General features: G+C 36.6%; 3 protein-coding genes across 3 annotated transcripts; 2 read left to right on the forward strand and 1 right to left on the reverse strand.

Moving 5' to 3' along the window:
* Positions 1-1,257: 1,257 nt before the first annotated feature.
* Positions 1,258-3,367, reverse strand: LOC106344357 (ATP-dependent zinc metalloprotease FtsH-like). Its single transcript, XM_013783754.1, has 4 exons — positions 3,313-3,367; positions 3,004-3,211; positions 2,599-2,824; positions 1,258-1,317 (listed from the first exon to the last, which is right to left on the reverse strand). The coding sequence occupies exons 1-4, from the start codon at positions 3,365-3,367 to the stop codon at positions 1,258-1,260; spliced, it is 549 nt and encodes a 182-aa protein (XP_013639208.1).
* Positions 3,368-11,466: 8,099 nt separating this feature from the next.
* Positions 11,467-15,889, forward strand: LOC106296003 (phosphate transporter PHO1 homolog 3). Its single transcript, XM_013732041.1, has 11 exons — positions 11,467-12,265; positions 13,156-13,516; positions 13,606-13,654; positions 13,784-13,855; positions 13,953-14,082; positions 14,152-14,272; positions 14,352-14,610; positions 14,698-14,997; positions 15,075-15,356; positions 15,440-15,576; positions 15,686-15,889. Exons 1-11 carry the CDS (start codon positions 11,632-11,634, stop codon positions 15,783-15,785), a joined length of 2,445 nt encoding a protein of 814 aa, XP_013587495.1. The 5' UTR covers positions 11,467-11,631; the 3' UTR covers positions 15,786-15,889.
* Positions 15,890-23,342: 7,453 nt separating this feature from the next.
* LOC106344358 lies at positions 23,343-24,002 on the forward strand. The gene has a single exon (XM_013783755.1). The coding sequence runs from the start codon at positions 23,343-23,345 to the stop codon at positions 24,000-24,002; it is 660 nt and encodes a 219-aa protein (XP_013639209.1).
* Positions 24,003-25,253: the final 1,251 nt, after the last annotated feature.

A 25,253-nucleotide genomic window follows, 5' to 3' on the forward strand; every position in this document is an offset into this window, starting at 1 on the left:
ATAATTGAAATTCAATCATGCTTTTTGTGAGTTTCACATGTTCACAATTTTGATCCGTATAATACATACCTTTTCCATTTCAGAAAGATGTATATTTTAAGATTTTCGTACTTATTAAGAAAACATATCAAATTTTAGTTACCAATACATTATTTTTCGTTATCAACTATTTTCCATAATTTTTAACCAATAAAATCTTTATAAACACCATTATATTTTTTGAAGTTTACAATTTGAAATTAATTTATCCATTGAAAATATAAAATGCATATCTTTTTGAAATAATTTTGTTTTTCTAAAATATGGATATTTTTGAAATGGAGGAAGTATTTTATGGTCTAATATATCTCCAATAATGTTAGACATTGTGGATAGATATCACAGCTGTCGATGGACTTCAAAAACTCGTGGGCATACTGATACTATTTGTGTTGATTTTACAGATAACCATTTCTGTCACAATTATCATGACTCCCAATGCGTCCCAAATATCTTAGTCAGAGGTTGCTTAATACTCTCTCTGTTTCATTATAAATGTCATTTTAGATTTCGGTACACGGATTAAGGAAACAATTAATTTTGTACATTTTCTATAAAAAAACACTATTACCTATACACCTAACCATATTTCAACCAATAGAAAAATAAATTTTGCATAAAATTAATAAATTTTGCATTGAAAATCAAAAACGACACTTATTTTGTAACGAAAAAAATTCTCTGAAACGACACTTAATATAAAACGAAGGGAGTAGTTAATATTATAAATGATACTTCCCTACGGTTGTATCATATTTATTTGGTTGAGAAATTAATATTCACACCTTTTCTTATAATTATTTTTGGGAAATTGCCACTAATATCACTTTTCAATTTTACACTTTTCAACTTTACCATTAAAATTTTAATAGACAAAGTACCATTATACCCTTGAATAATTAAATCTAAATTACTCTTTTTCTCCCCCAATTCCAAATCTGAGAGTTCCCAGATTGATTTTGAATTCGACGGTGATCAAATCCGACGACACTGACGAGTTCTCCGGAAGGCACTGGCGAGTTCTCCGGCTGATTTGACGGCGCTGACGAATTCTCCGACGAAGCTGAAAAACTCTACAAGCTCAGGCGAACAAGACGATCTCTCACTTTCTCCTCCTTTGAGAAATAATTACGGTGGCGACGAGCGTTGATTCGCTTCTGGAGAAGCTCAAACAGTAGGAGCTTTACCTTCCACCAAGTAATTGGGAGTCCTTACATTCTAAGAGCCGCCAATTTCCTCCTCCAACTCGTGCTTCTCCTCCGTCTTCTTCCTTTGTCTCTGTAAGTTCACCATTTACGCTTTTCATGTTTGTATGCGTGGAAACATGAGCTTTGCATTTCGCTTGAGTGGCTAGGATCGGAAACCTAATAAGGAATGATTTGGGGGAAAAAGAAGTATCAATTTTATTGATTTGAGTTTAGTACTCGATGTACTGTATTGAGTTACGGCGAAATCATTATCTTAGGGAAGATTACGATGTGATGTTCTCAGATTTCTATTCTTAGTAATTAATTACAAAACAATGGACTATCTTTAGTGCTTAGATGAAAGAAGTATATTGAGACTACTTCTACTTTTGGCCATATTTTCGGACAATTTTGTTGCTTTTTAATAGGAATTAAGCTTGGTTAGGTTTGCGTTGAATGCCCTGCAAGGTGTTGAGTCTTCTCTTATTAGCATACATAAGCTCTCTTATGTATTATGCTCTGAGCCAGCTGATAGGACAACCCACCAAAGTCTGAGCTTGTGGCATCGGTTATCAAGCACTGACGCCTTGGGACAGATTCTTTGAAACATAGGCTGCTTTGGTTCTTTGGTCTTTCTTCTCCATAACTTTGTAGACCCATTTCATGAACTTCAAGTTGGAAGTTGAGGGACAGGGGGAGCTGTAAATTAGGTGAAAATGAAGAAGCCAATAACAAGAGCTGCTATACTCTTGTTAATCAGGCTTTTGCTATTTCTGTGAGAAAGGTCCTAGAAGGCTATATATCTGGTCTGGATACATTATGTGCATCTGCGGAACTGAGGCGTTCATCTAACATTGTGGTTTTGTAAACCTTTTATAAATTTTTATAAACCATTATAAATTCAGAAACCCCAAGTATCTCTCAATGCTCAATCATCTCAATGCTCAATTTCACCTTTTTATAAGGCCTTATAAAAGAAACTGTAAAAGAATGATATTCTTTAATAAGCAAAGAAAAGGTGGAAAGTTGGTTAATTTGGTGATTTATAAACTCTTATAAATAGATTTATAAACCTTGTAAATTAATTTATAAAAACTTATAAATAAATGTATAAATTCTTATAAATAGTTTATAAGTTCTTGTAAATATTTTTATAAACCCTTTTAAATAGTTTTATAAACTGTTATAAATAGTTATATAAATATTTATATGTGTTTTATAAATTTTATAGATGGTTGATACAAGGTTTTATAAGCTCTTATAAAATTTATAAATTGTTCATACATAGTTTTATAAACTCTTATAAATGATTTATATACAAAACTATTTCATATATCCATATGATTGGTTTTGTAAACCTTTATAAACATACATGAATAGTTTTATCCTGAGAACCAGACTGAAGGTTAATGAACTGAGAGACCAGTAGCTTCGAGATTCCACTTATAGCTGCCTCCACCTCATCTGGTTCCCTTGACCCTCTCTCAACCCACAATACTCGCCTTCTGTAACTTGCGTCTTCTTCGACGTAGCAAGAACTCTCTCCAAATCCAATCAACAACTTTCTCCAAATCCAACTGTGACAATAGCCTAGGTACCTGATAAACAAAATGATAGCAACTCACAACATCAATACTCTTGCAAATTTGGTGAATGCAACAACATTGAACATTTTTATATGAAACTTACAGGACATGGTCTCCCTTTTCCCTCTTCCTCTAGGATTTCTCTAATAGGGAAGTAAGCTGCTTTCTTGCAGAGCTCAAAGATGTCTTACCCGATGTAGCCTTCGCATAGACGAGCTACGTGATGGTAGTCAATATCGGGCTCCACCCTTTCTCCTTTCAGCACCACTTTAAATATTCCAGCTTTCTCCTTACGGTCAGGCATTCCAATCTCAAAGGCTTGAGGAAGACGCTTCAATATTGCTTCATCAAGCTCTGATGGTCTGTTTGTTGCAGCAAGTACCATCACCCTCGCATTCACTACAAAGCATCCATTATACTCATTTAAAAACTACTGTATCCAAGTAGAGCATGCTCTAGACTGCACTACAGTGAGCTGAAAGGTGAAGGATTCAACTTACGATCAGTAGAAAACCCATCCCATAAAGCCATAAACTTAGTCTTCATGTTTGCCATGGCTTCGTGAACTGTGACTTTTGTTTCATGCATCTTTTTTTTTTCACTTATAAATAATTGAGTTGTATTTATCAACAATCTCATGAAACCCAGATTTATAAGGGGATATAATTAATTAATATTCAGTTTTCACTATCGGAAATTATCTCTTCCTTAATATGCAGTTTTCACTATCGGAAAATCTCTTCCTTAATATGCAGTTTTCACTATCGAAAAATCTCTTTCTTAGTCGGAACCATTCAGATCAATCTTAATATGACTTCAAAACCAGATTTAAGTTTTCAAATACTCAATGTTTTCACTCTCATTGTTTCACTATCAAATCAGTTTCTCTTAGATCAACCTCTTTAAATGAGATATCTAAGAGAATCTTGTTTGATTTTTCGATAAGAGAAAGCAGAAAATCGAATCAAACAAAAAATACAGAAATTAGAGAACAAACAAATACAGAAATTAGAGACATACAAGTTGTGTATCACGTATAGGAGTCGACATCTTGGAGATTTTGAATCGATTTCGTCGCCCGAGATCGACGGTGAGAGAGAGATCGACGGTGAGAGAGAGATCGACGGTGAGAGAGAGACGCCGGAACTAGACGGTGAGAGAGAGACGCTGGAACTCGAAGGAGAGAGAGAGAGAGACGATAGTGACTCGACGGTGAGAGACAGACGACGGGGACTCGGGGAGAGGGAGAGAAACCGATGGTGGAGAAGAAGATAAGGTAAGGGTATTATTGTCTTTTGCTCATTAATGAAAGTGGTATTTATGAAAATGTCCTTAGACTAATGGTAAAGTTGAAAAGTGGTATCCAACAAAGTGTAAAAGTAAAATTTCCCCATTATTTTTTGGCTGTTGTCTAGAAATAAGCTATTTGACGACCTGATCAGATGACTTTTTTATAAACCCTAACTTGTCGATTTTGTATTCCCTCCGTTTCATAATACTCGATATTTTGCTTTAATGCACAAAAATTATATTTAAAAAAAAATAATTTAAAGATATAAATTTAAAATAAATTAACCAACTATAAAAATATTATAATATCTAATTCGTTAAATAGTTTCTAATAAACTTAAAGTTAATCTTAAAATTTCACGTAAATTGAAATAAAATAATCCTTTTAAAATATTATTAATTATATTGAAACGGAGGGAGTATCTCATTTTTCTTAAGTTTTATTTCATTTTTTTACGTACGTACATGGTTTACGTTGAATAGATCCATGCAACGTTGATTACGATATATACAACAAAAGAATGAAATATATAGTTTTTTTTTTGAATTTTTTCGTCGAAATATATAGTTCTTGTTATGAACCGTTTAAGTGAATGCCATAACCAAAGGCGGTTTAGACTTTTCCTTTTCTTTATTGGTTTAGGATTTGTAAACTTTCTATTTATCTATGACGGTCTATACCTCTCGTAATTCTTTATATATAAAGGGCACATTATGTTTTGAATAAGAACACCTAATTCCCTCTTTCTCTCTTTATTTACAACACGTTATCAGCACGAAACTCTAAAAAATCCTGAGCCAAAGTTTCCGACCCTAAAAACCCTAAACCGGTGAGAAAACCCTAATTACCTTCTAAAAAAAATCGTCTTGGTTCACGAGATTTCCATATCGTTCCTTTTGCCGATGAAGACGTCTCCGTGATTTGGTTTATCGTTATTCTCAACGTGAGGGAGGACACACTTTGACGAAACGAAGAGGTCGTCATTACCAATTAAGATCGACGACATCTCCGATCTCCCCAACTTTATTATATAACTAAGATAAGTATGACTAGTCTTCTTTTAATCTTAGTCTCACTTATAATCAGAACGTGACTCACAATAACCAAAATATGATTCACAAATAGAGTTAGGCTTACGCGAACAGATTTCTTATTCGCTTGTTATGTCGTTTGATGCTTTATTGTTTATTCACATCTATTGCTTGTTCACAAGTCAACCTGATATGCTCTGTGAATATATTATGATTCATTTAGTTTGGTATAAATTGGTTAACTTTCAAATTTGTTCAGAACGGTATATATTAGAACAATTTTGGTTTCTTTGAAATCATTGTTCATTCATTTGATTGTTTGATGAGATGACACTTGTTCTTATGAGCTGAGAAATTAACAAATAAACAAGGCATAGTCACGAATCTCATAGTTAATATATTTTATGATTTTGTGGATATATTAATTTGTTGTCATGATCTCATGAATTGCTCTATTGTATCATTATTTGATCAATATGTTCAGTGAATTTATTGGTTATTGTTTTATAGTTTTAACATGGGCCAGTGACAAACCGTTGGTTTGTTTGATTCTTTATAATATGATTTAGTGGTCTGTTTGAATAGATTAAGATAACTGTATGGTTACTGAACAATGTTTTTGATAAAACATGTTTTATGGTTTACTTTTTATTGATTTAAATCACTGAACGAGTGGTTATGCTTAGTATTATAGTTGATATTAATGTTTACTAACATAATAGCCATGTTTTCATAAGCAAAGTTTTGAATAATACAGACTTGTATATGTTTTGTAAAAGATGAGATTTTACATGGAGCTTAATCAACCGAGAAGTATAAATCGTTCCCGATGTCATCATTGTGTCAGATCTCCAACGATGCACTTCTCCTTATAAGTATTTTATTTTATGCTTTATACACAAGGTTAATTAAAACTTATTAGATAAAATAGTTTGCATGAAAATTGGCACAAGTGATATAAGTTCGTTCACTAAATTGACTGATTGATCAAACCTTGTTAAATAGCATGAAAGTAATAATCTAGTCCATAGAGTATTATTTATTTTTTGGTGTAATAAAATACTTGTGATTATACATATTTTTATATAAATTGAGATAATTTATTATTATTACTATTATATATGTGAGAGTTTTAAGTTTAAGACTTGATTTTAAGAGAATCATAAGTTTTGGAAAACAAATCCAAAGAGGTATAATCACCTAAATGTGATAACTTAAAGCTCATTATGTATTTTGCATCTAAAGATTACAAGACATTGACTCTGTAAATATAATTCAACTACTTTGGATGTTCAGTTCAAAGTAAAATTTCTCGGAAAATATTTAATGATGTAAAGATGAGAATACATATTCAAACAAGTAATGTTGTCCAACATGCAAAAGAGATTAAAGAAGTTTATACTTGTATCTTGTCTCCTTGAGACTCAGAAAAACAATGAGCTATCAATGTAAGGTCAAGATCCAAAGAGTTTCTTTTTAAAACTCATACTCTCACTTGAAGTTGAGAAAATAAAGATGGTAATAAAAAGAAATGATATGATTTAACCATCTAAAGATGAACGAAAATTATTGTGAGTACAGTGTCTTGTAGTATCAAGATTATTGGAAGCTCTAGAAGAGCAGATACGTATGCCTATGGGAACGAAACTTATACTTTCCCAAGTCTCAAAGATCAAAAGGATCTAAGATATAACACATGACCTTAAGCTGGGTATGTTGTTGATTTTCAGTTGAGATTCTATTCGAGATTGACAAAAATGTAGTGTTATCATCTCGAGGGGGAGAATTAGAGAATCTCACATCCCTAGTAAGTGGAACATCCAGAAGTATGTTCATACTGAAAATAGACTTGAGGAGTCATTTATAAAATAAAACCAAGAGATTTTACATCTAACAATGTTGAGACAATAACAATGTTGAGACAATAAGTAAAGGGAAATGTTGAATACTTTCAATCACAAGTATTACCCAATGCACTATTGTATTGTACTACACAATGATTAGAAAATGGAGATAAATGTAATAGTAAACCAGAAGTTTACTGAACGTGTATTGTTTGGCAAGCCGGTTATGCCATCCCGGTTTATTAATAATGCGAAAGATAATCATATAGACATTCATTGAAGAACCAGAAGATTCTTACGAATGATCTTCTATATGCTGCTTACTTATAAGGCAATATAAGAATACGGTTTTCACCAATCAAAATATTTGGAGTCTATTTATACAAGGAGATGTTGTGGGCTTGATCACCCACTGGTGGACTGATCATCCACCATATGTTTATAATTAATGCATCGACAAGAAGGTCGCATGTATCCTTGTCATAGATCCGCAACCTAATATTTGCGAGACTAATTGGTAATACTGGTGAATTCACAAGCTTTTGATGATTAGTTTTGCATGTGAGGATACATGATGAACAAATTGTATCTAATGTTTATACGTAAGATGCAGCAGCATTGATTCACATAATGTCAAAGAGTGATTAAGAACTCTCCCCCATCAAATTGGTTTTGGGTCAGAAACCAAATATCCCCGTCTAAAAAATTTGGATAAGTTGTAGTTGCTCCACCACATCAATAAAAGATGGGACCTCAAAGGAGGTTATGAATATGTTGGATATAATCTCCACTGATGATAAAATCTAGAAGATTTTACAAGATTTATTTAAAGACTCAAAGTTAGTCTATCCAACATTAGGGGAAGAAAATAATCAGCTGGAGAATTAACGTGTTGAAATGAATTATCATTGATCCTCGGACTAAAGAGCGCGAATAGAAGTCCAAAATGAATGTATAGAGATAATTCTATTACAAAGATTAACATATGAGTTGCCAGACTCGTTAACTGACCCTAAGAAAGTGATTAAGTCACAACTACCAGCTGTAAATGCTCCAGTTAATATAGATGTCCCAAAAGGACAATTTTAAACTGGTAATGAGTCTAAAGATCACCTGAAGCGTGATAGACCTATCGGTTCCAAATATAATAATCCTCGAAAAAGGGAGCATGAATGAGAATGGCAGGAATCGAGTAATGAAATATTAAGGATCTCGAGAAGAGATAGAAAACATGACAAGAAAAAAATTCAAGTACCTGAGAATAAATAAATCTCAAATAGCTATGTCATGTCTAGAATAATATGGAACCGATATCAAATCGACGTCGTTAAATATTTATGCATACAATATAGCAGTTGATTAGAATGAGGATCATAAACCATCTATTGAAAAGTGTACACAATATGATAAATGGCCGAAAATGAAAAGAATCAATAGATGCAGATTTCTTGGAAAGAGAGAGTATTTGGACAAGTAGTCCATACACTTGAAGGTGTAAAACGAGTGGCATATAAATGGATTTTATGTGAAAGAATCAATGAAATGATTAAAAAAAATTGTGAGGTGCAAAAGAGTAGTTGCATAAAATTTCTCACAAAGACCTGAAATTGTTATATGAAACACATCATCATGTGGTGGAAGCATCATCTTTCAAGTTTCTATAGTCTGGCAAGAATTGAAAGCCACCGGAAAATGACGATGATGTCAATGATTCAAAATAATATAAACTGCAAGAAGCAGTAAACTCCTAAGAATTTGGATTGCTAAAAGCAGTAAATACTAGTTCTCGAAAACATTACCGCGAGAGTATTTTGAGTATATAGAGGAAATAATTCTTACTCATGCAGTACCATGAAATTGGAAAATTTACAGATCTCTTTCATGATTGAAAGATGTGATTTTGTATGATAAGATGAATGGTCATACTATTTAATTTTATAAGAAGAGGGGGAATAACTCGTATGTACAATATACATGTTTAAAAGATTGTCTATAAAAAGGAAATTTAGACATGGATTCCAAATAGACCAATATATGATCTTGTGTGAAAGTAATGTTATGGGCAAGAGTCCAATGGTCTAAGAGATTATCTCACAATCAAACAAGTTTATTCTCTAAGAATATGCTTATAGCAATTCCTAAAAGGATTATATATATGATGAGAATACATCTCCCTAAGATGATGCTTCCAGGGGGAGAAATATGCTGATGTTTCGTAGTTGTACTCTTTTTTCTTATCATGAGTTTTGTCTCATTGGGTTTTCCATGTTAAGGTTTTAACGATGCAACAAAGAACACTTAATGATAGATACCTAAAGAGGAACGTTATCACTTAAGTGATAAAGATATCAATCTTCTAATGTATTTTTGAGACTTAGAAGAGAATGATCAAAGATCAGTCATACTTTAAAAGGAATCAAGGTATGAACTCATTCCATTCGCGGGACAGAAACGAATGTCAAATGTTTGCGAATCAAAAAAGATCTTCTAGATGGAATTAAAATATGGACTTGGCGTCCAGAGAAATATTTTTGAGTCTACTTTCATCTCCAATTTGAATCAAGTCATTCCAGATGATATAGCTTGAGATATGACTGTTTTTGTGAGACATGTATAAGCTGTCTCAGAATACCCAATTTCGACCAATATCCCAAATATTGCTAGATATTCCCATCTTCCAAGATCTAGACGTGTGCCTGAAGTTATACATGGATGTTAGCTTCGATTTCCAACTGTTTCGAAGTCATTTGATCCTACGGTCATCAAGATATACAAGTTTCAGTGAGGAGTGTCAAATATGCCGGCGAGGTCCAAGTGCTACAAGTTCGTTCAAGTGACAATTCAGCCGACCTATTCACTAAGTCACTTCCGACCGCTACATTCAAGAAGCTTACGCATCAGATTGGGATGCGTCGACTGAAAGACCTTCAGTGAGGTACAAATCAGGAGGAGTAATACGTGTTGCACTCTTTTTTCTGTGAGTTTTACTGGTAATGTTTTAATGAGGCAACATCCAAAGCGTATTACGAGCTCTTAATGGTTATAACATTCAAAGGGGAGTGTTATGAACCGTTTAAGTGAATGACATAACCAAAGGCGGTTTAGACTTTTTTTTTTCCTTGTATGATTATGATTTCTTTTTTCTTATTGGTTTATGATTTGTAATCTATCTATTTATCTATGATGGTCTATAACTCTTGTAATTCCCTATATATAAATGGTACATTATGTTATGAATAAGAACAACTAATTCTCTCTTTCACTTTTTATTTACAACAGTTTTACGATTAATTATTTGCATGTAATCATTTTTTTTTACTGTAACATGTGAGACGAAAACTCCTTCCCTAACTAATTCAATGTGGTTCTCTGAAATGACAATAATACCATCGACCTTGAGCCGCCATATAAAGGGGTTTTGATAAAATGCGACTAGGGTCGTGCGCTCGAATATAAAAAACAGACGACACTGATTAATGGATATATTAAAATCGAATATGTCAGACCTTTTCAGCTACTCTTTTACGACATACTACTATAGATCAACGTGGCTCTTATATACATTTAAGTTTTCGGAAAGATATACCAAACATTTTTGGTTTACTATATATTTCCTGGAACAACTTGGAGCATGATTAACGCTAAAAGTTTTTAGTTTTTAGTTTTTTTTGTCTGATTTAAAAAAAAAAAATTAAAAATAAACCAATCATGGACCGTTACATGTCTGTGGGACCCGCGAACAATACAAAAATCCAGCCAAAGTCGTGTCTTGCAGAAGAGAAGGAAGAGCCGGATCTTATGAAAATGGTGAGGTCCACCTCTTAAGAACCTACTTAAGAGACATGGTTAATGATGGCCTTAACCTAAATTAATTAGAGTCGGCCACCACTTTTTTTTTTAAGCGGGTCAAATCAAATATGTAGAACATGTTCAGCTAATTTTGTAGCAGTAGTAGAGCTTTTATAGATCAACGTGGTTTCTCAACCAAAGTACAATGATATAAATTTATTGTAAGAACTAGTAAAACAAGATGTTGGTTTGGCTTCATGAAAACTTAAATGTATAAATCATAGCGATGGTAAAAATAAAAGGGAAATTTCAATTCTATATATATAATTGCAAAATGTTATATTATGAAAACTATGGCTCCGAATGTTTACGAACCGTTACTTCCTCGCACCGCAGTTAACAGTAACGAAAATCTTTACATATATCAATTTATCTAAGTGTTTTTGTTACTATTACAACCACACCGCAGTTGTTCCGTAGTTATACCGCTTGTTGTCATTCGGATCCTATATACATAATGACGACTGACTACATATTATTAAAATGGGTTCGAAATTCTACATATGAACACATGAGTCCCCACCACGCGGTCTAGTTGCCCTCATTGAATACTCGTCTAAAAGAATTCAACAAAGATGATCAAAAAGCTATAAAGGTGAATCGTTCTAATTAGAATATAAACCTCTTTAATCATAAACTATACAAATGTAAAGAAAAATCATAACAAATATCTCTCTCTCCAGTGGTAGCTGTAATATATATATACACGATTCCTCTGCTCCTCAGTCCTCATCAGAGAAACATAAAAAAAAAAGATTCAATAAAAAAAAAAAAATCTAAGTTGGATTCGAGACAAGAGTTGAAATGAAGTTCGGGAAGGAGTTTTCGTCTCAGATGGTGCCGGAGTGGCAACAAGCTTACATGGACTACGATTATCTCAAAACCCTTCTCAAAGAAATCATCCGCTTCAAACTAAGAACCAACAATGCACCTACTCGTGGTGGCGGCAAGAATCACCACGGCGGAGGATTAAACCGGAAAATGACTCTCTACCGAGCGTTTAGCGGTTTAGTCTCAACTCCGGGAAGACATAGACGCGGTAACCCTCACGACGTAGAGGAAGGGATACAGCTGACTGGTACGACGACGACGACGTCAGGGCCTATTCTTGTGAACAATACCGCAGATCGTGGCTACGAGACGACGTTTCTTATGGCGGCGGAGGAAGGAGGAGAGTACGAGCTGGTGTTTTTCCGGAGACTGGACGACGAGTTCAATAAAGTGAATAAGTTTTACAAAGAGAAAGTTGAGGAAGTGTTAAAAGAAGCGATGGTGCTTGACAAACAGATGGACGCTTTGATCGCGTTTCGTGTTAAAGTTGAGAATCCAGAAGGGTGGGGATGGGATGAACGAGCGGTGGAGATTACTCGATTGGCTTCCGACATCTCTACTTCCGCGGCGGCTATCTCAGCTTCAACTCCCGCCGGAGCTAAATCCAGTAAGCAATCATAGACACTTATCTACCTTTCCACCTAACTCACTGACTTTTTGACAGCAATCAACAGAAGTTTAAAGTTGGTCCCGTTTTTATGTCCGGTTTAAATCAACTCTGACAGTTACATAACCGGACTTTTAGTTTCGTTCAAATTCTTCCCGGCTAGTTAACCGGATTATAACTAATTCAACTTCCCTGGTTTAAACAATACCAAAGTATGATATTTGAATTTTGTTAGTTTAATAATCACCCTTATTGGTGTACATACTATATGGGTATCTTAAAAATTGTAATAACATTATCTTTAATTTAATTAAATTTTACTATTAAAATTTAAATGCTAAAATGAACTAGAACCAGTAAAAAAAAACAGTTGGCAAAAAATAGTTTTACGGGGTTTTGACAGAATCTGTGCAGACATACTGCTTCTTGTTCTTTCTCCTCTTTGTTATTATTCTGAACATTTGAAAGTTTGAGATACCCTATTTAGATCCACTAATACTAATGGAAGTGCTCTTACTTGTTATTTTTCAGAATTAAAATTCTATTTTCTCGTGATGTTTTTTTTTTTTTCTTACTTTTTATTTTTCAGAATTAAAATTCTTTTTTCTCGTGTTTTTTTTTTTTTTTTTTTTTTTTTTGCTATGTTTTATTTATGTACTAGTCGTGTCTTGTTATATTCATAGATATAAATATATAACGCTTTCACAACTTAATTTTCATAAATATTTTAAAAGTTTGGTTTGTACCCGTCCACGTTGCAATCAAATCATTACGCACTGCACTGGACTCCGAACCGAATTTAAAAGTGGTTGGAACTAAGTTCCGGTTTATTCAAATTCGTATTGTGATTGTGCCGCCAACTTACCAAACCGACATTTCAAATTTGTTAGTGAAAGTTCGAAGTCAAGCTCACATGGAGGCAATACAGGAAGGAGGGTCGAGCAAAGCTGGGCAGTTAGAAGATGATGATGAAGAGGAAGAAGAAGTGCAAGCAGAAATTGTAGCCTCGGTGTCTACCGGAGCTAGCACGACCAGGATGAGAGCGGCGAGACCAGCTCCGTTAGATGTACTAGATCGAGTGACGATCAACAACACCAAAGAGACGCCTCGTTCCACCATCAAGAGAGTTCTCCAGGTATCGAAGCAGACAGATTTAAAATTCAGCAGAGAAAACCTGATGAAAGTCGAGGAGAAACTGAGGAGCGCTTTCATCGTGTTTTATCAGAAGCTTAGGCTTCTCAAAAGCTACAGGTGCGTATAAATTTGGTATTATAATGAGTTTTTGTATTTATTTTTGTATAGTTTTAATAATGGATGCGTTTTAAATCATGGATATACAGCTTTTTGAATGTATTGGCGTTCTCTAAGGTGTTGAAGAAGTATGATAAGGTAAGATTTGAGACTTTTATTTGGAGACTCTTATGTTAAGGAGTTATATATGTTAATATGTTATGAACCTTTTTTTTAATGATATTATATATGTTATGACTTATATGACTGAAATGTGTGTGTTAAAAGATAACTTCGAGAGATGCAACGAAGCCTTACATGAAAGTGGTTGATAGTTCATACCTTGGAAGCTCTGATGAAGTAAGATTTTTACCAGATTTTGAACCAATTGGTAAAGTATCTTTTGCAAGTCCTCTGTTTTTACTTTTTATCTTCTCTGGATCCTCTGTTATGAAAGGTTGTGCGACTCATGGAGCGTGTTGAAGCTACGTTCATAAAGCATTTTGCAAATGCTAACCGAACCAAAGGAATGAACATTTTACGGCCTAAAGCGAAACGAGAGAGACACAGACTTACATTCTCCACAGGTAGAATCAGACACATCAATTGGTTTTGAAGTTCATATTTTGTGGTGCTTATGAGGATATTGGTTTTAGGTTTCACGGCTGGATGCGTTTTCTCTCTTATAGTGGCTCTTGCCGCTATCATCCGCACGCGAAATCTCTTGCAGGAGGAAGGACAGAAGCAATACATGAATACTATGTTCCCTCTTTATAGGTAAGAAGCTTAGTAGACTTGCCCAAGTATTTATATTCAAGTTTTGGAATGATGTTGTTTTCTCTGCTGTTTCTTGCAGCTTCTTTGGTTTTATCGTGCTGCACATGATAATATATGCTGCAAATATATACTACTGGAGACGATACAAAGTAAACTATTCCTTCATATTTGGGTTCAAGCAAGGAACTGAACTTGGTTATAGACAAGTCCTGCTTGTGGGTTTCAGCATTGGAGTCTTTGCGTTGCTTTGTGTTCTTGCCAATCTTGACATGGAGGCTAATCCCAAAACCAAAGACTATAAAACATTCACCGAACTTCTTCCTCTTTTCCTACTTCTTGTAAGTTAGTTTTGTGATAAAAATCAGCAATTAAAACAATGGCATCATAATAACTCTATCATGATGTTTTGTTTTCCACTTTTACAGGCCATGTTTGTGGTTCTAATCCTGCCATTCAACTTCTTCTACCGGTCGAGTCGCTTTTTCTTCCTCACTTGTCTGTTTCATTGTCTCGCCGCTCCTCTTTACAAGGTAACACTGCCTGATTTCTTCTTGGGAGATCAATTGACTAGCCAGGTTCAAGCTCTTCGAAGCATAGAGTTCTACATCTGTTACTATGGTTGGGGAGACTTCAGACATAGACAGAACACTTGTAACAAATCCAGTGTGTACAACACTTTCTTATTCATTGTTGCTGTCATCCCTTACGCCTCTCGCCTCCTTCAGGTACATATTAGCTTCTATTCTCCAAAAGAAAAAATCTCTACCATTCATTTAATATCTAAACATGTACTCAAATGCAGTGCCTGAGACGTCTGTTCGAAGAGAAAAACCCGGAGCAAGGGTGGAATGGACTCAAGTACTTCTTGACTATAGTGGCGGTTTGCTTGAGAACTGCTTACAGCATCCAGAAAGGTCAAATCGCTTGGAGGGTTTTAGCCGCTATCTCCTCAGCTGCAGCTGCAATATTCAGTACTTACTGGGACTTCATCCATGATTGGGGTCTTCTAAACCGGACATCAAAAAACCGCTGGCTTCGTGATAAACTCCTCATTCCTCAAAAGAAAGTATATTTCATCGCCATGGTGAGTCTCAAAACAAACAAAAAAAAAATTGATTCCATCAAAACACGTTTCACAGCAACTGATGTCTGGCACATGTATCTCAGATTTTGAATGTCCTGCTGAGATTTGCATGGATCCAAACGATTCTGGATTTCAACTTCTCCTTCATGCATAGGCAGACAATGGTTACCGTTGTTGCTAGTCTTGAGATCATTCGTCGTGGTATATGGAATTTCTTCAGGTGAAAAACCCCTTCAAAACTCATATCAATGATTCCAAAATATGTTTTGTTCCATTAATATTCAGTTAGTAACTCTCTGTATTTTTTTTGTTCTTGGTTTGGTTTACAGGTTAGAGAACGAGCATTTGAACAATGTCGGAAAATACCGAGCCTTCAAGTCGGTTCCCCTACCGTTCAACTACGATGAAGATGAAGATAAAGACGATTAGTAGTTTCAGAAGTTGGTGAATATTACTCTTTAGCTACCAAACTGTTTACGCTGTCTTGTTTTCTTTGTTCTTCATTTTTATATATCAAATGCATATAAACATAAGGCTCGATCTCTAGTGGTATATCATGTAAAGAAAATACGTTAGTGCAAAGATCACACACAAGTGAGTAATGCAGAAGATAAATCAAGAGACAAAATAGATACAAGCAACCAACTATTGCTTTATTAAAAATTGCCTAAACAATCTATTACAAGACTTGCTTATCAGTTTTACACAGTCTGTTAACACCCTAACAGCTGTTACTGAAAGATTCCTAATCTACCCAAACTTGTCTCTCTGTCTCGTCAGTACTTCAGCAACTGTTTCAGCACGACCCAAGAACACCCCTAAGGGATTTTCACCATTCCTCTATAATAATAGCCAGTGTCTTATGGAATACACACAACTCCATAGCTCTTTTATAGTGATCTCCACGTTCCTGAAACCCTAGTCTCCAAGGAACATGAATATGGACAACTTCCATATCAAGAAGTACACTTTCCTTTCCTTAAAATTTACTTATTCCTCAAGGCATAAACTTGCTCCACAAGTTTATCTCTTGCCTTTTCCCCACGGTATAAACTTGCTCCTCAAGTTTATCTCACTCCAGCTTAGCATCTTGCATCCACATGGTCTCCACCACTCTGCATGCCTCCTGGTTCACTCTCTGACACACACTGCCTCATCAACTACTTCAACGATTACGTCAAGACATAAACCTTCGGTTTATCCTTCTCCATCTCAGCATATCTTGCATCCACATGGTAACCCACCACTCCACATGCCTTATGTAGTAACGACTAATGCATTCAGCATCAGTGACTTCGTCGTCTAGTTAGTCACAGAAGACTATTGACATCTACAAGCTCCATTTGCATCTTTAATCTCCCCCTTTTAGCTTTGTGTGCCGATCAAGCACAATATCCTTCTGGTTCAACAACCACGTTTCCCCACCTGGAAACTTCCACACTCGGTATGCCATTCTCCCCCATGAGACTTGCATTATCTTCATCTTCATACGTAGATATGCTTTTCTCCCCCACGAGATAAGCACCATCTACATCAGGACATCCATCACTATGCTCTTCTCCCCCACGAGATATGCACTCCTTGGACCAGAACGTCACTACTTCTCCCCCTGCTTGATTGCATACTAAGCTAAAACAAAGATGCTTCGATGTCAAGCCTTCCATCACAAACACACCCGTTTGCTCCTTCATGCGTACTACATCAGACTCTGACGCATCCGCTGAACTACTTCTCGAACTACCTCTCGAACCACTCCTTGTCTTGGCTCTTTAGGCTTGAGCTTCTTCCCCTCTGCTGTAAATATGGTAGGCTCCTCCCACCCAGTTTTCACAGCTATCCACGCATCATCATTGATTCCTCGAACCAACAGCTTCATGCGCACCTTCCACTGACCATACCGGCCATCCTTCAACATAATTGTCTTCTGCATAGAGCAATCATGTCCATCTTCACCTTCAGGATCACACCAGTAACTTAGGAAGGCGGAAATTATTCTTAGACAGTATCAACACTTCTCATGTACACCACAGTTACGTAATGCAGAAGATAAATCAAGAGACAAAATAGATACAATCAACCAACTATTGCTTTATTAGAAATCGCCTCAACAATCTATTACAAGACTTGCTTATCAGCTTTACACAGTCTGTTAACACCCTAACAGTTGCTATTGAAAGATACCTAATCTACCCAAACTTGTCTCTCTGTCGTCAGTACTTCAGCAACTGCTTCAGCACGACCCAAGAACACCCCTAAGGGATTTTCACCCTTCCTCTATAATAATAGCCAGTGTCTTATGGAATACACACAACTCCATAGCTCTTTTATAGTGATCTCCACGTTCCTGAAACCCTAGTCTCCAAGGAACATGAATATGGACAACTTCCATATCAATAAGTACACTTTCCTTTTCTTAAAATGCACTTATTCCTCAAGGCATAAACTTGCTCCACAAGTTTATCTCTTGCCTTTTCTCCACGGTATAAACTTGCTCCTCAAGTTTATTCCACGCCAGCTCAGCATCTTGCATCCACATGGTCTCCACCACTCCGCATGCCTCCTGGTTCACTCTCTGACACACACTGCCTCAACAACTACTTCAACGACTACGTCAAGACATAAACCCTCAGTTTTTTTTTTTTGTCATAAACCCTCAGTTTATCCTTCTCCATCTCAGCATATTTTACATCCACATGGTAACCAACCACTCCGCATGCCTTATGTAGTAACGACTAATGCATCCAGCATCAGTGACTTCGTCGTCTAGTTAGTCACAGAAGACTATTGACATCTACAAGCTCCACTTGCATCTTTCAAAATATAGTATTCTTCAGACTGTTCATTTCAGTTTTATATGATTCCTTATATTCAACTGGTACCTAATTTGAACCGACAATATCTTTTACCGAGCCTTCAAGTCAGTTCCACTACCGAAATACTCTTATTCAAGTAGTCAACTAACCCTCAGCTACTTCCTCTTCTTTAGAGATCATCTTCTTCTCGGCTTCCTCAAAGCAATCCATATAAGCCATGGATAATTCTTTGCAACCACTTCCTTTTATGAACTCCCCCGCACCGCACATCGAATTAATTCGTCTTCCGGTTCCTTCGAGTTGTAATTAATTTAAACAAATCTCTTAAGGGTATTTGCTTAGTATTAGTCAACGGATTGATTATGAATATTCGAGGGAGTGCTATAATGGTCTGAAAAACAAGATGAGTGAAGTTATTTGGCTCTCACACTTTGAATAGTTGAACCAGCGAACCACTTCACCTAAACACATCTATATGTATCATGTTATTTAGAATGGATGATTTAAAAAGGTAAGTTGTCGTACATGCAATATTCTTTAAAAAAAAATAGTCGTACATGCAATTAGACGTGAATCTATCAAAGATAGAAAATGGCCGGATGTGGCCAAAAAAAAAATGTGGCCAAAAAAGAAAGAAAAGAAAATGGCTGGTTTTTGGCATCAGAGACAAGTGTCATGTATTATAGTTTCACTCTTGAGACGAATGATATTTTGAGATATGTGGTTCCTTTTCATTATTTGGATATTCCTTTATGACGATCACGTAAGATTTAGCACCAATTGTCTATATGTACCTTAGAGTAAGTGAGATTGTTTACTGGAATAGAGAGTTCCTTCAGCTCAACATTCAGTTGTGATTGCTTTTCAATACAACTTTCTTTAGTAGGCTCCAAACCCTGTTCCAAAGTCTGTGCAGTAAGTTCCTCTCGTACTTCTTTAGCTGAGACTGAACTCAACTCTTGATTTTCAGTTGGTAATACTGATTGATTTGATGCAACAGTAGACTGAGCTAGTATATTTTCTATTTCAACCTGAGATTAGCGGATAATCCTCATGTGTGGGATTTGTTTCCACATTCAATTAGACAGCTGGAAGTATACATCTTTTCTCTTTGTGTCCCAAGTTTCCATCTGCCACAAACACTTGGAATCCACGTATACTCAACATCCACCAAAAAAATATTACCTTGTTTGTCATCTAAAGCAATATGCTTTGGAAAAAGTTTGTCAAGTTCTACTTCAACCAACAACTTTGCTTCTCCCAAACAAGTTAGATCAAGTCTAGGTTTATGTTTTATAGCTCACCAAGTCCGGACTCTACGTGGCTGAGACCCAATCTTGAGTAGCAACTATCCGGAACATTCTTAAGATTTACCAACATTGGGATTGTTGATACCTTAGGGACTTTAAATGAGTTAACTGATTTCCAAGACGAAACAAATAACAAAAATTCATCAATATGCCATACACCTCTTTGAATTACCCATTGCCGAGTTGAATCATGAGGTATATGAAACATGTAAGAGAAGTCACTCAGGTTACGCCAACCTATTCTTCAGGTTCTATCCCACAGCCTATTCACCACAGCGTGGATTAAACCCTCATGATGGAGAGAGCAGCGATGAAAGTGGCCAATGATATATCCCTTTTTGTTCTCTGGTCCTAAGCGAAGCACCTGATAAGGAATAGTTACCTGAAGCGTTCCATCAAGTCGAAAATTTGGCTTGGCCGCTCGATAGAGGTTTCTGGTAGCAGGGTCCATTCTAGCTGCCCATGGAAATCTTAATGTTCCATCCTCTTTAAGCTCAGGGACAAGAATCTTCGGCATACAATGAAACTCTCTTACAACACTTGGATGGTCTCTTTTCTTCTGGTTTGGCCCAATTCCGTTAGTCAGCATTGGCCAGAAAGAGTCGAGGAGATTGTTCAGATGCTGCGGATAGAAACCACTTGGCTTTGCAGGAATTGGAGGAATTGAAGTGGTATAAAAGTAAGTGGTTTGGCCCAGGCTCCAATCGAAGGAACAAAAGTAGCAACTGGAGAATCAACTGATGACTCCAACTATCTTTTCACTTCATCACCATTAGCAGACACACAATCTGCTCCAACTAAAGCTACTATTATGGAAGAAATTCCATCTCCTATTATTATCCTCGAGGCCAATTTGGTTTCAAAGGACAATCATTGGTCCCTCCATACTCTCCTGCACATGGCAGTCCTCCTGTCACTCAAATTGCTTGTAATGATCAAGATGATGAAAGAGGGAATATGAGTGATGCTACGGAAAACCTCAACATGTCACGAGGTGGAAGGCCAATTAAACCACTCCAAAAATTTCAAGATATGGAATGGAAAACAGTGAGAAGAAGAGGTAAAAAGGATCGTCGAGGCCGCATAAACTACCTTCCACCTTCCTAGTAGTTTCATCCTTCTCTTGTAAACTAATGCTTCGTTGAATATGAAGCATGTCTCATCATAGTTTCTCAAACTTATGGTTGTTTCAACCATACATTATATGTTTTTAGTATTTTAGTTTGAAAGCTTTTTTACAAAAAAAATAATTTAACACCAAAAGTTAAATAATAAAACATAACTTACTTTCACATGTGATAGGTGAAAAAGACTTATTAATTAAACATGGTGATGATAGAGGTCGGTGGATTTTTTTTATGTAATTTTGTTTCGAATAAAACATCGTAAAATATAACTGTTTGACATCTAGCACTTTAGTTTATCGTTTGATGTAATTTCGTTTTGCTATATTCCTCGCTTATGTAATGGTGTTGATGATGAAGTGGCTAAGGGCGTACTGATGCAGCGGCATCTCCGCCAATAAGTTGGTTTTCTTTGTTTTCATAACTTAGGATTATCTTTATAATTTCCTTTTCTAAACTAGAGTTTTATTTCCTATTCTAAGTAGGTTTGTGGCTTTAGAATCTTTATATAAAGAGAGCTATAACTCTCTTAATACAGACGTTTTGATTTATAATAAGAAGAGCTTTGCTTTTATCCCTTGTTTAATTCGATTCAATTCATCAAACATGAAGTTGGTCCCAAGAAGCTATCGAAAGAAACTCTTGATCGATCCAAGAACATGTCTCAAAGAATCCTAAATTCTTAGATCGACCGTTCACCCATTCGGTGCGCTGCGTCAGGTTGGTATCAGAGCTCTGCTACGCTCCGAAACTTTCTCAACCGCTACGATGGTTCAAAAAACACGATCTCAACAATAAGTTGAGGATGACACACCGGCTACGCAACAGTCCGTGAATGATCTCCAAGCTCAGGTCGGTAGCTGCCCTATCCACACAAAACACTACGCCCGCGATCCGCAATAGACGCAACACACGCAACGTTGCTGATTCAGATGAAGAAGATGACAACCCCTTCGCCCCATTACGACAACATAAACCACAAAACAACCGCAATATCAACTCTAATTCGGATTCCGAAGAAGACGACGTTGACTCATCTTGTAAATCCTATTTTAAACTTGATATCCCCGAATTCAACGGTTCCACCATAGCAGAAGAGCTGTTAGATTGGTTTGTTACGATCGAAAAAATCCTTGACTTTAAAGACACTCCCCTTGATCGATGCGTTCCATTAATTGCAGTCTGTTTCCGTGATAGAGCTGCAGCATGGTGGTCACAAACCAAAACGACACGCGCTCGTCTAGGTAAATCTGAGATCATGTCATGGGATAAACTGAAGCAGGAGATGCATAAAAACTTCTTACTGTACAACTATGAACAGTGAATGTTCCAAAAGTTTCAGAATTTTCTGTGGATGAATACGCCACATAATTTTTCAAGATGATCAATCATGTTGAGACTCGTGATACGGAACAACTCGGAAAATTTAAGATGCTCGGGGATAGAAAAGAGGGACAACAACTGGTCCCACGTTTTGTGGGAGGTTTGCGTCAACAAAGTCAGTTCACGTTAAACTTGTTTCGACTGCAAACTATTTCCGAGTCTCATCAACAGGCGATGACACTGGAAGCACAATAGCGTACCAACTCTCAACCTTGGGGAACAAGTCGTTAGACTCGACAAAACTCAACTCCAACGTCGAAGGTTACTAAGGATGCCACGACATCAAAATCAGAAACCGCTATCGTCCATATCGATCCTTCTAAACAGCACCGAACTGGTGGGCTCCGATGTTTCTCATGTGGAGCTCGGCCATCGTCAGTCGGCATGTCCTTCTCGGAACCGCCGTGGCTTGCTTCTTGATACTACAGGTCGGGATGTAGAAGTTATCTATGACGAGAGTCCACAAGATTATGCGAAAGAGTTAGAAGCTGATGAAGGTTCTTTGTTAATGATTCGTCAGACTTGTTTGACCCCTCGAATAACATAAGAATTAACATAAGAATTCCCTCAACGCAAGAATTTATTCTTGTCACGTTGTACTATCAACTAGGTTTGGGCTTTCGGGCACCCGTTGGCGTTCGGATTAGTTTTTTTTGGGTTTTTGGATTTTCGGGTTTACGCTCCTAGGTACCATACTAAAATTTTATTAGTACGCGCCGGGTTCGGATAATAACACTTCGGGTTCGGATAATAACACTTCAGGTTTGATTCAAAATTATATTGCGTCCTAAAACCCATAAAGTAATCATATATCATACCGATTCGGATTATATCGATTCAGTTCGGATATAACCGAAGTAAAAAATAAAAAATTTAAAGCAAAACATAAGGAAAAACATCTAAATTAAATAAAAATTAATATATCACACATATAATTGATAAATTAACAATAAAATATTAAATCAAGCATGAAAACAAACATCACTTGTAAACAATATATATTGCATTATAAAGAGTAGACTTTTTATTTCAATGCGCAAATTATAAAATAATTATTTATAACTAATTGTATACTTAAAGCATTTATTAAAATTTTAATATTTATTATTATATATCATATTACCACAAATATTGAATTTAATAATTGAAATACTTATATATATTTCAAAATATTTATATTGACTATTAATTTCGGATTTTTTGGGTTACTCGTTCGGGCTCAGTTAATAACACTTCGGGTTCGGATATTTTTTGTACCACCCTATAAGACCCGTTCGGGTATTTTTACATTTTGGGTCGGATAACGGGTCAGGTTTTTTGGTTCGGTTTTGGTTCGGGTGTCAGGTTCCGGATTTTATGCCCATTCCTACTATCAATGGTAAGGTATGCCAATTCATCATCGATTCAAGAAGTAGTGAGAATGTGACTGCAGAATCAGCTGTACCAAAACGTAATCTTGAAATCGAGCCTCATCCCTCTCCTTATAAACTCGGCTGGCTTCATCAAGGCAACGAGTTAATAATCACACGTCGAACTCTTGTTCAATTCTCTGCTGGGAACACTTATAAATACCAAATTTATTGCGATCTTGTTCCAATGGATGCGTGTCACCTACTACTGGGACGTCCTTGGGAATTCAATCATCGAGTGATTCATGACGGGTTCCTCAACACCTACACGTTTCGCTTCAATGACCGAACCTTCACTCTCAAGCCAACAAATCCATCGGTTCCTGAACAACCTGCAGAAACAACATCATCTCCAAAACCGGTTCTCTTCCTTCAACGCTACCCATTTGAAACGGCTATGCGGGAAGATAGAGTAGTCTTCATCTTCCTCACCAAACCAGTATCTCCTGACCGCTTTCACAACGTCCCACCGGCGTTTACATATCTCGTTCATGAGTTTGCTGATGTTTTTCCCGATGATCTTCCTGAAGGATTACCGCCTCTTCGTGATATCCAACATCATATTGATTTTATTCATGATGCCACTTTGCCGAACAGGGCCCATTAGAGAATGAGTCCCATCGAGCATGAGGAGTTACAAAGATAAGTGGAAGAATTCATCTCCAAAGGATTCCTGCGTGAGAGTTTAAGTCCATGTGCGGTTCCGGCGTTACTAATTCCCAAGAAAGATGGATCATGGCGAATGTGCGTTGACAGTAGAGAAATAAACAAGATCACTGTCCGATATCGTTTTCCTATTCCGCGCTTGGACGACTTACTAGATCAAATCGGCACAGCCACCATATTCTCTAAGCTTGATCTCAAAAGTGGATATCATCAAATTCGCATAAATCCGGGAGATGAATGGAAAACAACGTTTAAAACCAGGGAGGGACTTTTCGAGTGGCTCGTGATGCCTTTCGGCTTATCCAACACTCCAAACACGTTCATGCGTGTGATAAATCAGGCTCTCCGGCCATTTATTGGGACATTAGTTGTCGTCTACTTTGACGATATTCTTATTTTCAGCTCGGTATTACAGGAACGCGTCGACCACTTGAAGGAGGGTTTAATAGTGCTCCGGCGGGATTAGCTTTTTGAAACACTTAAGAAGTGCGAGTTTGGTTCACGAGAGCTACAATTCTTGGGTTATATAGTCTTTGATAAAGGCCTAGCCGTTGACCCAAGCAAAGTGTCCGCTATACAATCCTGGCCAACGCCAATAACTATCACAGAAGTACGAAGCTTCCACGGGCTTGCATCTTTTTAACGTCGCTTTTTCTCAGTTTAGAAGTCTCATGGTGCCAGTGACAGACTCAATTCGAGAAGGGTGGTTACTCTGGTCTTCGGAAGCAGCTCAAGCTTTTGCAATGATCAAATACAAGCTCTGTTCCGCACCCATTCTAACACTTCCCGATTTCAGTCTTGTTTTTGAATTACATTGCGATGCGTCCAAAGCAGGAATTGGTGATGTGCTTAGTCAAAAGGACGTCTGATAGCCTTCTTTAGCGAGAAGTTGGCGGGTGCGTGATATATTATGTTTTTGGCACATTATATGTATGTCTTACTAATAGTTTTCAAGTTTTTATCGAGTCTTTTTAGTTCCTTTGAGTCATTACAGGTCTGGAGTTGCATTGGATTGGAGATATCCCAACTTGAGGACAAGAGGAAAAAAAGAGTGTGATTTGGAGTCTTTCGCGCAGAACAGTCGAGCGGAGCAGCCTGAGTGCCTGCTCTAACGGCAGAGATAAAAAAGGAAGTTTCCAAATATTTCGGGATTTGCCATAGATTTCCTATTTTTCCCTATAGCCGCCTGTGG

The sequence above is a fragment of the Brassica oleracea genome, chromosome C5, assembly GCF_000695525.1.
Source record: "Brassica oleracea var. oleracea cultivar TO1000 chromosome C5, BOL, whole genome shotgun sequence".
NCBI lineage: Eukaryota > Viridiplantae > Streptophyta > Magnoliopsida > Brassicales > Brassicaceae > Brassica > Brassica oleracea.

What these genes read in the sequence shown, in the direction of transcription:
- LOC106344357 (XM_013783754.1), bottom strand. Translation starts at nt 3,367, where the DNA reads ATGGCAAACATGAAGACTAAGTTTATGGCTTTATGGGATGGGTTTTCT. An exon ending in GGATGGGTTTTCTACTGATC is followed by an intron (nt 3,212 to 3,312) that starts GTAAGTTGAATC and finishes GATGCTTTGTAG; the next exon opens with TGAATGCGAGGGTGATGGTA. An exon ending in CTCAGGATAAAACTATTCAT is followed by an intron (nt 1,318 to 2,598) that starts GTATGTTTATAA and finishes GTGAACTTACAG; the next exon opens with AGACAAAGGAAGAAGACGGA.
- LOC106296003 (XM_013732041.1), top strand. Translation starts at nt 11,632, where the DNA reads ATGAAGTTCGGGAAGGAGTTTTCGTCTCAGATGGTGCCGGAGTGGCAA. An exon ending in TCCCGCCGGAGCTAAATCCA is followed by an intron (nt 12,266 to 13,155) that starts GTAAGCAATCAT and finishes CAAATTTGTTAG; the next exon opens with TGAAAGTTCGAAGTCAAGCT. An exon ending in AAGTATATTTCATCGCCATG is followed by an intron (nt 15,357 to 15,439) that starts GTGAGTCTCAAA and finishes CATGTATCTCAG; the next exon opens with ATTTTGAATGTCCTGCTGAG.
- LOC106344358 (XM_013783755.1), top strand. Translation starts at nt 23,343, where the DNA reads ATGCCCATTCCTACTATCAATGGTAAGGTATGCCAATTCATCATCGAT.